This window comes from Lactuca sativa, chromosome 1, assembly GCF_002870075.4.
Source record: "Lactuca sativa cultivar Salinas chromosome 1, Lsat_Salinas_v11, whole genome shotgun sequence".
NCBI classification, from domain to species: Eukaryota; Viridiplantae; Streptophyta; class Magnoliopsida; order Asterales; family Asteraceae; genus Lactuca; species Lactuca sativa.
Window position 1 is genome coordinate 44,239,768 of NC_056623.2, and position 12,968 is coordinate 44,252,735.

Sequence of the window (12,968 nt, forward strand, 5' to 3'; positions counted from 1 at the left end):
GCTGAATAGGCATCGGAATAAATAATCTCCGTTATCATTACAAGATTTACCGAAATTATTGGGATATGAACAAATATGACGTCAGATTTCTTCAACAAAGTAGCCCTCGATTAATTAACTGATGTTCGATCGGGGAGAAATCCATATGACAAGTTTTATTGAACACTTGGATCTAGCTTCAATAACTGGATTCTAATGCTTCTCTTTGATATTTTCGCGCTCATCACTATGCAGACTTGTTGTTTTTCCCTTGTAAATGGAGTAATATACTGATCTTTATACTTAAGGGTGTTAGGGTTCAAATTAGCACGAAGCTTGTCTTCAACTAAGCTATGTATGTTGAGTTTTTGAAATAGAACTGCAGATGTTAGTCCAATCATATTAATTCACATTCATATTTCTAAAACTATGCTTTGACAACTCAATTCCTATCAATATACAATAATGCTCACAGATTTTTATCAGAAATCATATATAATTACTACAAAATTATATCCCACTCGTCTATTAAATCTGGTTTCCAACATCTCTGATGGCATTTCGTTTCTTAGGAGAAGACTCGTCATCAAGTGAACCTTGTGTCATGCATGTTTCATATTATGTTTATAATGGACTCTCTCAGAAGTCAGAGCAAAGGAATATGAGTTGTCTCCCAATTTTGATCAAGAATCGAGTCAAAATCCTCTGGTTGGTGATCATCAAGAACAGTATATGAATCATCCATGAATGATGGTGGAAACGGAGGAAGCTCATCAAGTTGCATTTCAATTTCATCTTCTTGATGATGTTTGATCAATGGAATGTTCCTATTAACGTTTGAACTACACAAACCCTCTTGATCTTGCTCATTGCTTCCAGGAACCTGAATTTTGTTATTTTTAAGGTTAGCAGCAATAATAGTATGACCAGAGGAGTTGCCATGATGAAGAAGCTTCTTTTTCTTGTTGGAGTTCCAAAAGTTTTTGATTGCACTATCTGTTCTTCCTGGTAAATGTTTCGCTATCTGTGCCCATCTTTTTTAAAACAAATAACAAAAGAAATCAATATCTTCAAAACAATTAATTAATCAAAAGATATGTAAAAAAATTTATCGTGTTAATTACTTATTTCCCAAGGTTCTGTGTAGATCAATTATGAGCATGGCTTCTTGGGAAGTAAAGTTTCCTCGTTTTACACCTGGTTTTAGATAATTAATCCATCTTAGTCTACAACTCTTTCCACATCTTTGTAACCCTAATCCAAATCCAAATCCAATCAAATATGTTAGTGATTAAATTTATAAAATATAACATATCAATTAATTTAAAGAATAATAAAAAGAAAGACCAGCAAGTTTAGGAACTGAGCTCCAACAACCATGGCTTCCATGTGTAGTAATATAACTGATAAGCTTCTCATCCTCATCTGGTGACCACAACCCTCTTTTTATCTTCTGTTTATGTTGCCCTCCACTCATTGCTCATTCACAAACAAATAATTCTTGTAATCTTCTAAATATAACACCTTTTGATCATATCGTTATCATATATAGAAACATGATAACATCAACATGTCTATAAATCAAAATTTGTAGTTGACAAATGAAATTCATAAAGTAGGAGAGTGGGTAGGGGACCTGGTTGTTACTTGTTACTGTTTGATTGGTCGTGTCTCGTGACTTTGATCAACTTATTTTTTTACCATTTGAGTATTGTACTCTAGAAATGAAATTTCAGAACTAAAAAGGGTTCTTAAAATTATTAATGAAGTAACATGGAAACAGTTAATGATAATAAGGCAACATCAACAGGTGTCTACAGTTAACGTGTACAACATACGACTTTTATTACGCTAAGTATAGTTATTAATGCAGTGTTGCTGTTTTAAGATATAAAAGGAGGAATCAAAGTCTCATCAAGTGACATATATGTAGTAGAATTTGGTGATGTGTCGTTTTCAGTAACATTCCTTTGATGAAATCTTGGTTCCTCATATTCATGTATATGAGAAAAATGTTTGAAATTCGATTAAAACGTATTCAAATGCTTATATACAAATGTTGATTTGGACACCTGTCTGAAGTCTACTAATGTTGATGATTAAGATGAAGTACAATGGGCCAATGAACTCCTTTGCTTTCAGGTACTCTTTAAATGCTAACATTATCCTAAAATAATGCAAATTGAATCTTTACCAAAAACACACACAAATGCATTTCTACATCCCAATTAACACCATTTCCAACACCAAATATGTGTTGTGAATGATAATTTAACATAAAATATGGTTTTATATGCTCATTAACATCAAATTTGGTGTTAAAGTGTAATGTGTGTAATGTTGGTTATTTAAGTTTAAATTTATATATTTTTAGTTTATTTTAATTGTTTGACGTGGTGGAGTGTCTATATTTCCAGTAATTTAGTTTTGTAGTATAATATTTCTATAAATGAATATGTAGTATTCTCGTATTCTCACTCCTCACATGATTGGTCCGTTTATTTTTTTCATTTCTTTTATCTTTTTTAATATTTATAAAATTATATACCTATTAAAAAAATATAAAAAATATATCAAAATTTATGGTTTTTAATTCTCTAAGAAATGAGTATAATATATATATATATATATATATATATATATATATATATATATATATATATATATATATATATATATATATATATATATATATATATGAAATATATTTTTTAAAAAAATAAAAAAATAGTGAGAGGAGCTTCCCACCCATTCCTTAGGTTTTAGGTGAGGGAAAGAAATGTGAAGGAAAGAAGGGTATGACCTACAGAAAATGAGGAAAACTTCCCTTCCACTCCCTCAGTTTAAGATCTAGACATTTTAACCGTTTTTTTTTAAATTTATTCAACAAAACTTATTAATCAATAAAATTGTTAACAACTTTTTTTCTCCAATCAAATTGATATATATTTATTTATTTGATTATAACATACAAAACGAAAAAGATTATGAAAATTACACCATGCCTAAATGTCTGTCAAACTCGCCAAAATGTATTGAGTGTCAAACTTGTCAACACTTATAACATATAAACGTAATGAAATTTCTGTCCCCCACACTTATTGACCAAATCACCAAATAATATTATATTCTTGTAAATATAAGACATTTTGATATCATGATATATGTATATGCAATGATGATAGCATCAAATGTCTGAAAATCAAAATGCAAATATGAAATATGTAGGGGTGTCTAATGGAAGAGATAAAGTAGGGTTGCATTGAGGAAGCAGGGGGGCTGGTAGTTATGGGTCCTACTTTAGCAAGGTATTAAATCTTGATTGTGCTGGTGTGCCACTTTGATTAGTTGGTTCTAGCTTTTGTAAAGTAAACTTCTTTCCCTTTTGAGTATTGCAATTTAGAAATGAAATTTTAGACACATTATCAATGATTTATGATGCTTGTAATGGAAGATAGAAAGATTCATGAAACTCATGAAGTAACATGGAAACAATTATTGGGATTAAGATAACATGGGTCAAACAATTGATGAGGGAAACATACAACTTTTATTGCGGCTAGTATGGTTTTAATGCATAATGCATTATTGACGTTATATATATAAAAGGAAGAATCAAAGTCTCATCGGTTGACATAGATAGTAGATTTTGGTAATGTGTCGTTTCCAATATTTTTCATCGTCAGATCTTGGCTCCCCACTTTCATTTGAGTAGGAGAAAATGCATTGTTATTTAGAGCTCAAAAAGCTCATTTAGAATTTAAAGGTATAAGTATTTTGAGTAGGCTAACGTGAACTCGGCCCAATAGTTAGGATTTATGGTTATAAGTATTTGTAGCTAGGATTCAATGTAATAGGTTTGAAAACAGTTGAGAGTAATAAAAGTGTTATCTAGTTTCTGCATGTGGATGTAGTTCACATCGACCGAATCATGTTAATTATCTATTCGTTTTATTGTTTTTTTCTCTTGCTTATTTAACATTCTATTTATTTGTTGGCTTAAACAATGGAGCTGTAACAAAACTTTAATTGTTACATACATGTATTTGTTGTGTAACGCCTGATTCCTGGTACGCATTTAATTATAATTTATTTATTTTTGTAGACCTACTCGACGAGTTGGGAGCCCTAGACTCGTCGAGTAGAAACGAGATTAGACGCGGGGTTTTAAGCAGTCTACTCGACGAGTTGAAAGCCTTCAACCCAACGAGTAGGCCTGTCAGACTGAAACCTTAATTTCGGGGTTTTGCACCCTATTTAAACATCTTAATCCCTACCTTATGGTCTCATTTCCAGCCTCTAAGTCCTAAACCCTAATCCATGAAACCCTAGAGCATTTTGTGAGTGTGTGTGCCATTCTTGAGTAATTTTGTGTGTTCTTGAAGCTAAAAGAAGAAGAAGGAGCTAGAAGGTTCAAGGAGAAGATAGTAGATCCAGAGACTTCCTTCCATCCTCATCATTTTCTGGTAATCAAGTCTCTAACTTGGCTATTATCTCATTAGATCTCCTTAGTTCCATTTTATGAGGGTTTTGGTTCAAGAACCTTGATCTTTGGGATATGGACGTACCAAGTGGCTTACCTCTCAGATCTGAGATTTAGGAGTTTCATGGATTAAAGGTGCAAACTTTATGACCATGGAAGCCCCATGCAAGCTTAAAGACGTTATTATGGCCTTTTAAGCCCCAAAAGGCCATGCATGGAAGTAAAGTCTGAGACTTTACGTGTTTATTTGGTGTCTAGGTCCTAGATCTCGTTTTTCATGCTTTGGGTTGGAGTAATAAGGCTTTTGGACAAATATGTATGTCCTAAGGAACTAGGGTTTTAGCTAAACCCACTAAGAAGGATTATTAGCGGGTAAAGTTGGAAACTTTACCCTTAAAAGGGCATTTATAGTGTGTAGATGAAGTTTGGACTTTAAATTTGGAGAGTAGAGGCTTAATCTGTTAAGATGGCCAAACTGTAACACCCATAAAAAAATCATACCAAATTTAAACTTTTTAAAACATTTCAAAACACATGGTTATTACAAAACTTGTTTTCAAACTAGTATATTGTCAGAGAATCCCAGAATCAAATCATGAAATCATAAAATGTGAGGAGCGGTACGATTACACCTTCGCCTTCCCGCGATCATCAGAAGTACCTGAAATAATAATCGATAAATGTAAGCTCGAAGGTTTAGTGAGTTACCCCCAAAATACCAATGCCATACAGATATAACCATATCATATAAACATATAAGCAAATAGGTACAACATGCATAATGAGCCATCAGTCTGACTGGACCGACTCCCGGTCCTCAGTCTATGTAGACCACTCTCCGAGCCCTCGTTTGATTCATTAGTTATATATTATGTACACAAGCATAGACATATGGGTTTACTTCAGTCAATTCGATTATGAGTCTCTACCTCTAGTTCAGCACTTACATTAGAAACCCACTATTTGGAAGTCTCTACCCACTATTTGGGATGCATCTTCAGGACACGGCCTTCTCCGTCGTCTAGTTGGTAACCAGAATCTCCTGTAGGGAGAGCGGACATTGTGTGTATAGATCTATACGGGATTGACACCCCCGCACCCAGACTGCTAGCTACAGTCCCGGCCTACCAAGCCAACGGGTGACAAATGTCATATTTTAGACGCTTGTAGGGCGTCTGGTACTCTAGTCAGTATGGTTACGAGTATCCCGGGTTACCTTATAATTCTTTGGCCTTAAGGTAATGGTATTTCGCCGGCAATTTACATTGTATGCTGGTAATTCACTTTCAGAGTCACACTGTTTTGACCTTACAAGACGTATCTTTCATTTGATACTGTCTGGGGTCTGTTTTCTCTGTTTTGACCTTACAAGAAGTATCTTTCATTTGATACTGTCTGGGGTCTGTTTTCTCTGTTGACCTTACAAGACATATCTTTCATTTGATACTGTCTGGGGTCTGTTATTCACTGTTTTAGACCTTACCAGTTGTACCTTTCATTTGGTACCTTTTGGGGTATGTGTCTCCACTTGTTAGAATGCACCAGATGTGTTGTTCGTTCGATACTTTCCTGGAGTCTATGATTCCTTGCCTTAGTCAGCAGTCCTCACTGCTGAGGCATATGTTATTCCCTAATGTCGTTTGCTTTCCTCGATAATCAAAATTCAGTATTTTGATAATGATAGCAATTTAGGGAAAATGACTTTTTACCACATAACACTGAACAGTCTTGGTAGAAGGCTGCTTTTATTAAAGAAAATATAGGATTTTCTGGAAAGAACTCTAATGCACTGTGAACACTTAAACTATTACTTTATAAAGCTATTTGAATGAAATGTCACTAAATACTTATGAACTCACCAGCATTTGTAAAAATGTTGATACTCGCTTTTCAAATAACTTGTATTCTCAGGTTAGCATTAGACAGGTACACCCCCGGAGCTGTTGATGAAGACGACTTAGTACCTTACTGTACTTATTATATTTGTTTGTATACTTTGAATCGTTGTAATGTAACCATGTAAAATTATTACTATTAATGAAATGTTTTGTTGTACTTTGATTACTATAATGCATGTGTTGTGATACTTGACATGACGTCATCCACCCCAGAACGTTTCCGCCGTTCCGGTTTTGGGGTGTGACACCTTTACTCCAAGAATCTTCTTTCAAGATAAGAAGCACACAAAAATAGAGGGAAGGCACAAATTAGGGTTTCTAAATTCGAGGGAGGCAATAAGAGAGGCCAGGGAGAATAAGTGGTCCTTAAATAGCGTGCAAATCCCCGGAATTTAGGGTTTCAACTGCCAGCTCCTACTCGTCAAGTCCCTTCTTGGACTCGGCGATTAGGTCACTAAAACACACAGACCAACCCGCTGCTACTCAACGAGCAGGGCAACCAACTCGTCGAGTAGACCTTGAAAACAAGAAAATTCTTATAAAATCGATACCTGAGAATCGGGGCATTACACAAACAAATAGAGGAACTCGTCGAGTCCATAAAGGAACTCGACGAGTTAAGCCATGTTGTCCCGTTTCAGCTTAAGGTAGAACTCAACGAGTCTGTGAAGGGACTCAACGAGTTGATTCGCCAAATCACGACTATGAGTAGCCATGGAACTCGACGATTCAGGGGGTAACTCGATGAGTTAGATCGCGATTTTAGGGTTCTAAGACTCGACAAGTTGATGCAGCAACTCGATGAGTTGAGTCAACCATAATGTTGACTTTGATCAGGGGTAATATGGTCATTTTACCCTTAGAAAGATTCTCAGTTTTTGACTTAGTAATTATTATGATAATGATAGCCGGGGAGTCGTTGGAGCAGCCATCAGAGATTCCTCACTCGAGATTTCAGCAGCCAGCTTGAGAGGTGAGTTTTCCTCCAGTAGGAACGGGTCTAAGGCACCAATGTCGGCCCGTTTATGTATGTTAGCGTGTGTCGGACTTAGTTCTGATGTCGGGGCTAGTCCGATGTAGATTATATGTTTCCGGACTTCGGTCCGATGACGGGGCAAGCCTGAGGAATGTTTGTATGCTTGATATCTTCATTATTCTTGCATGTGTTTGTTTATATGTTTCAGACTTTGGTCCGATGTCGGGGCAAGCCCAAAGAATGTTTAGTTATATGTTATGTGTTATATGTTTCGAATTTCGGTCCGATGTCGGGGCAAGCCCGAGGAAGGATTTAGCTTATATGTTTATGTTATATGCTTGTACATATGTAATATGTATTTCAAGCTTTGGTCCGATGTCGGGCGGGGCCCGATGCCGGATTCATCCGATGTTGGGTGGGGCCCGATGCAGTGGGCAAGGCCTAATGTATGGTATTATGTGATTATGTGTATGGTATGTTGTAGTTTGGGAAGACTCACTAAGCTTCGTGCTTACAGTTTTCAGTTTTAGTTTCTGGTACTTTCGCTAGCAAGGGGAAGAGCTCGGGATGACTGCATGACACACACCACTGCTTTTAGCATGAGATGTTTTAGACTCTGTTTGATAAATGGTTTTGAATTTTTGATACAGTATATTGTTATGATGATTTTGTGATACATTACTTATGTTTATATAAGATGATTGATGGTATCTATGGTTTTATGAATAATTAAAAACGAAAATTTTAGATTGTATTTTTGGGATGCTTCATGTTAATTGTTTGAACAACGAGCTATAGATCCATTTATTTTAATTGTAATGTATAACATATTTGTATGGGTTATTGTATGTATAATAACGGATTATTATTTACAATATAATTTTTCTAATTATATTTAATTTATTTTTGGCCTTTCATATGATCATTATATGATTTATATCATATTAGTGGGTAGGGGTGAGCAAAAACCGCACAACAACTAAAATTAACCGCATAAATCGCAAACGCAATAAAAACCAATGGTGAGGTTTTCTGTTTTTCAAAAACTTCAAATTTGCGGTGCGGTGCGGTTATTAGTTTTCAAAAACCGCAAAAAAAAACCGCATATATTATTTACAACTTTTTTTTATTAATTATTAATATATTAAATATTAAAAATAAGACAAGTTTCTTTAATGAAAGATGAATAAAATACTAGAAGATAAAAGTATGTTTTTTGTTATGTTTAACTTTGAAATATGGTGAAATTAGACAATTTTAAGAAATTTATTGTTAATTACTATTGATTTGACGTTTTTAAGATATTAGTTGTTTGTGATTTAAGTTAATTGTCTTGTACATTATGGTTTTTTAATATTACAAGTAATATGTTTGAACTCTTAAAACCGTTTGAGCTCTAAACTGTGGTCACAAAATAACCGCACCAAATTCATACGGTTAATAATCGGAACATAGAAAAAAACAAAACCGCACCGCAAAAATAACTGTCTAATCACACCAAGCGGTTTTGAAAATGGATTAACCGCATTTGCGGTTAGAGGTGGGGTTTTGGCTAATAAACGCACCGAACCGCACCGCACTCACTCCTATTAGTGGGTGTGCCCGTGGAGAACCACATGTCATTTTCGATTTGTTTGTGATCTCGATAGTGTTCGTAAACAAATTAACAAAAGTACGTTGCTGTTTCTTGCATTTTATCCCTTACTTTTTTCCTTATATTTTCAAATATTTTCGTTTTTTCTCAAATATCTTTTAAATATCGAACACCCATACAACATTTTATCTAGAACCTAATGGGATAAAAAGTAATGTATCTTCAAGGTTTGGATTCAAAAATGTTTGGCTTTTCACTATCATCAGAAAATGTCACAATTGTTGAAGTGGGACGAATCATTAATAACAATTTTGGATGAGAGTGTTGCAAAATTTGAAGTTGTCTCCTACACCAATAAAAGTTCAATCATAAAAAGAAAATGTAGCCTAATTATAGTAGTTTCAATCCAATTAAAGGATGGTACTTTCACTTTTTTCATCTTTATAGTAGTGAAATGCACCGCTTTGTATTTGGAAGAATATGCGATAATTGGATAGCTTTTTCAAAATTAAATGCTATAGTAAAAAAGCTGAAAAGGATGTTATGATAAGCAAAAAATGGAAGTACATTGCTATTTGCTGCATTCAATCCTTTGAAAAATAATGTTAGATCAAAATCGAAGTAAAGCGGATAAACGTATGTTCTTGTAAACAAAACCCCACTTAAGTTATAAAATAATTAAAAAAAATAGAAAAACAATGTAGATGTAGCTTCTTTCAAAACCTTTTTCAACCAACACCCATCTTTCTTGGAAATACCCTCTGTAGCTCTGACTTTAAGTAAGTAGGTCTCAACCACATGAATCGTGTTTAATATAATTTAGATGAATAAGCATACATGTCTGTATATCAGATATTTTTTAATCCAAAATCAATATACCTACAAACAAACACAATCAATCAATGATGAGCGTCCTTCTATAATCAACAAATAGAGCATAAAGACAACAACTATTTGTCCCAAAGTGGAATGGAGTGCATGAGGGTTTTTGAGTGAGTAGAGGGAAAACAGATGGACGACAGAGCAGGAGACATTTATTTGTGAAATAATAGGGGCTAGAATGGTCTTTCAGTATTAACATGACATAATAGGTGAAACGGTATGAGGGTAAAGCGTACGACCACAATATCAGCACAAATGTGTAATCCCAAAAATAACCCTTATCATTTGATCCCCTACCAACATATCATGAAAAATGTGTAAGGCCAGGTAACTGTATTGTAATGATTAAAAAATGCCATATTAAATCTTAACTCATTTCAAATAAAAAACAAAATATATCGACTATTCCTTTTATAATATTTCCAACATCAACATGAGTTGTTCTTTCATAGTTATCCAAAAGAAGTAAGGAAGGCAAGGGTGTGATCCTAAAATTTAAGCTATAGGTTCTTATATTAATAAAGTAAATAAATGAAATATGATTTATATAGTTAAATAATATTGGTTTAATCATATCATTAATTGATATGAAGTTTAGAAAGTTAAAAGTGAGAAATAATAACATTTTAAAGGTTAAAGGGCCAAAAGTCTCAAGTTGGCAAAGTGAATTGACCAAAAGGTTGGCTTAATTAATGGAAGGGACTATAAAAGCTATATAATGGATGGAGAGGGACTTATTATGTCAAAAATGAAGTTAAAATAACAAATATTGAGATTTGATGAGTTTTGGACAAAATGGGCAAATTAAAGGGACCAAATGTGAAAATTAAGAAAGTAAGATGTATACACACTTCTCCCATTCATTCTACTCGTGATTTTCAAGAAAGGGAGAAATATAATGGCGATTTTCTACACTCTCTTCATCTAGGGTTTGTTTCAAGTGAGAGATTGAGCAACCAAGCAAAGAATGGAGGAATCAAAAGCCTGCAAGGTATAATCTCTTCTCAATTAACCCTAATTTTAGAGTTCATGGTTTGGAGAAAATCCAATGTAGAAATTTGTACTAAATAATGATTGGGTTTTGGTTTTCTAACCTCCCTTGCGTAGTTTTAATGATCTCAATCTCAATCCAATCATCTCATTGATGGATTTGAATATTTGGGTCAAAACCTCCATTAACCCTAGAAAACCTAAATTGGGATATTGTAATTTATGATGAAACCGGATTGGATTCTATGACCTAGATGATATTTGAAAATCCAATTGGAATGCTCAAATTCATCTATGATGGTAGAATCAAGTATAAGCTTGGATTGAAATGATTTTGAGGACAATATGAAGAACACAATGAAATCTCTTGTAGTTGAGCATTTGATGAGTAAAGGAAGTTCATAATCATGAATGGATATTCTTGGAATTATTTGAATTCAAAACATAAGGTGTTTCCTGATTCCTAGATTGATAAATGGTGTTATTTGGCATAAGGGCAATTTGGGAACATGGAACGGAATTAAGGATTACATAGTTAAATTAGGTATTTAAAATGAGACTAGTTATGGTTTTATGCACTTGATAATTTTCATATGAGTATTCAATAAGTTGGGAATAAGTTTTGTGGACTTTGGAATGTTCAAGTGCAAAATGGACTAATTTACCCTTCATTTAAACACTTGAAGATCATCATAATCTTAATGAGTTCAATGAGCACTTAATGGATTAAGTGGAGGGTTTTAAGATGATAAAACACTTTTTAATTATGTGTGAGAACTAAATAAGTGGTGCAAAGTGAATTGGAAAGGGGTCTTCAAGATCTATGCAAGGTAGGATGTTATTATGAGAAAAATTACAATTTTTGTGCATACAGATCATTCTACGCGACCCGTGTGAAATTCTACACGCCCCGTGTGGAACCTCCTGATTGGAAAATATTGTTTTCCTCATAACTTTTGCATACAGACTCGGATTTATGCATGGTTTTTGCCTACGTTCACAATTTTTCATGAGGAATAGTATGAAGTAATAAAATTTAGTAATGGAACCTTTGAGAGGTATTTTTTTTCATTTTAATGAATTATTTCCATATATAGTGTATGTAGTATTTAAAAAGGATTGTTCTAGGGAAAGGAGCTAGAAGGTGACTAGCTAACCTTCGTGTGATCAAGGTGAGTACGTGTTGGCATTTTCCCACTTTGGGTACATGGAAAAATGGTTTTATGATAATGAAATGCAAGGATTTGATATATCAAATGCTTTGAAATGAAAGTGTTAAATGATTTTGAAAAGAATGTTTTGAAAGAATGCTTTTAAAGTAAGAATGTTTCTGAAAGCAAAAAATATTTTCGAAGAACGAATGTTTGATATGTGAAATGTGTCTTTTGAAATTATATCTTCCTAATAACTTATGATATTATAAATGATGATATGAGTATTTTTATTGTGAAAAGTGAAAGCTAAGCAGAAAGTAAAAAGGAAAGAAAGTAAAGAATGAATGAAAGCTGCCCAGACCATGATGCCTCATAAGAGGTCTAAAGGAATCTACTGGGTGGTATCTCCCTATCGCGAAGTAGATGTCATATACGAATGATGCCATGGTGGATTGATTTGTTCCTTCCGACTTGGTCTTGAAAATGATGCCTTGGTGGATTAATTTGTTCTTTCCACAATTGGAAATGATGCCTTGGTGGGTTGATTTGTTCTTCCCACCTTGGTCTTGGAAATGAAATGAAAAGAAATGAAATGATAAGATATGACATTATATTTATGATATGTATGAAAAGAGTTTTCCTTGAAAATGATTATGGTCTAAAATTATGTTTTGCAAAGATGAAATGTTTTTGATGAAAATGTATAAATGTTTTGGGTCTCAAACCCACGTAGCTCACGAGACATTATTGTCTTACGTACCTCTTTTTAATGTCGTGTAGCTCCGGTTGTATTCAAGAAGGAAGATGATAGATGGAAGTAGAAGTTATGGGATAGAGAAAGAAGTGGAACTTTTAAGTTCCTTAATTATTGTATGAATGTAATTCTTATTTTCTTGCTATGGTTTGTATGATGCTTAACGGTAATACCTAACTTATAATCGTAAATGTTTTTGTGGGACCGATTTTTAGTAAATGAGGGTTAACACCCGTAATGATTTTGTTTAAACCATAG

General features: G+C 33.8%; 1 protein-coding gene across 1 annotated transcript; it reads right to left on the reverse strand.

Moving 5' to 3' along the window:
- Positions 1 to 492: 492 nt before the first annotated feature.
- Positions 493 to 5,252, reverse strand: LOC111878825 (transcription factor MYB26). Its single transcript, XM_023875318.3, has 4 exons — positions 5,231 to 5,252; positions 1,327 to 1,440; positions 1,104 to 1,233; positions 493 to 1,013 (listed from the first exon to the last, which is right to left on the reverse strand). Exons 1-4 carry the CDS (start codon positions 5,250 to 5,252, stop codon positions 626 to 628), a joined length of 654 nt encoding a protein of 217 aa, XP_023731086.1. The 3' UTR covers positions 493 to 625.
- Positions 5,253 to 12,968: the final 7,716 nt, after the last annotated feature.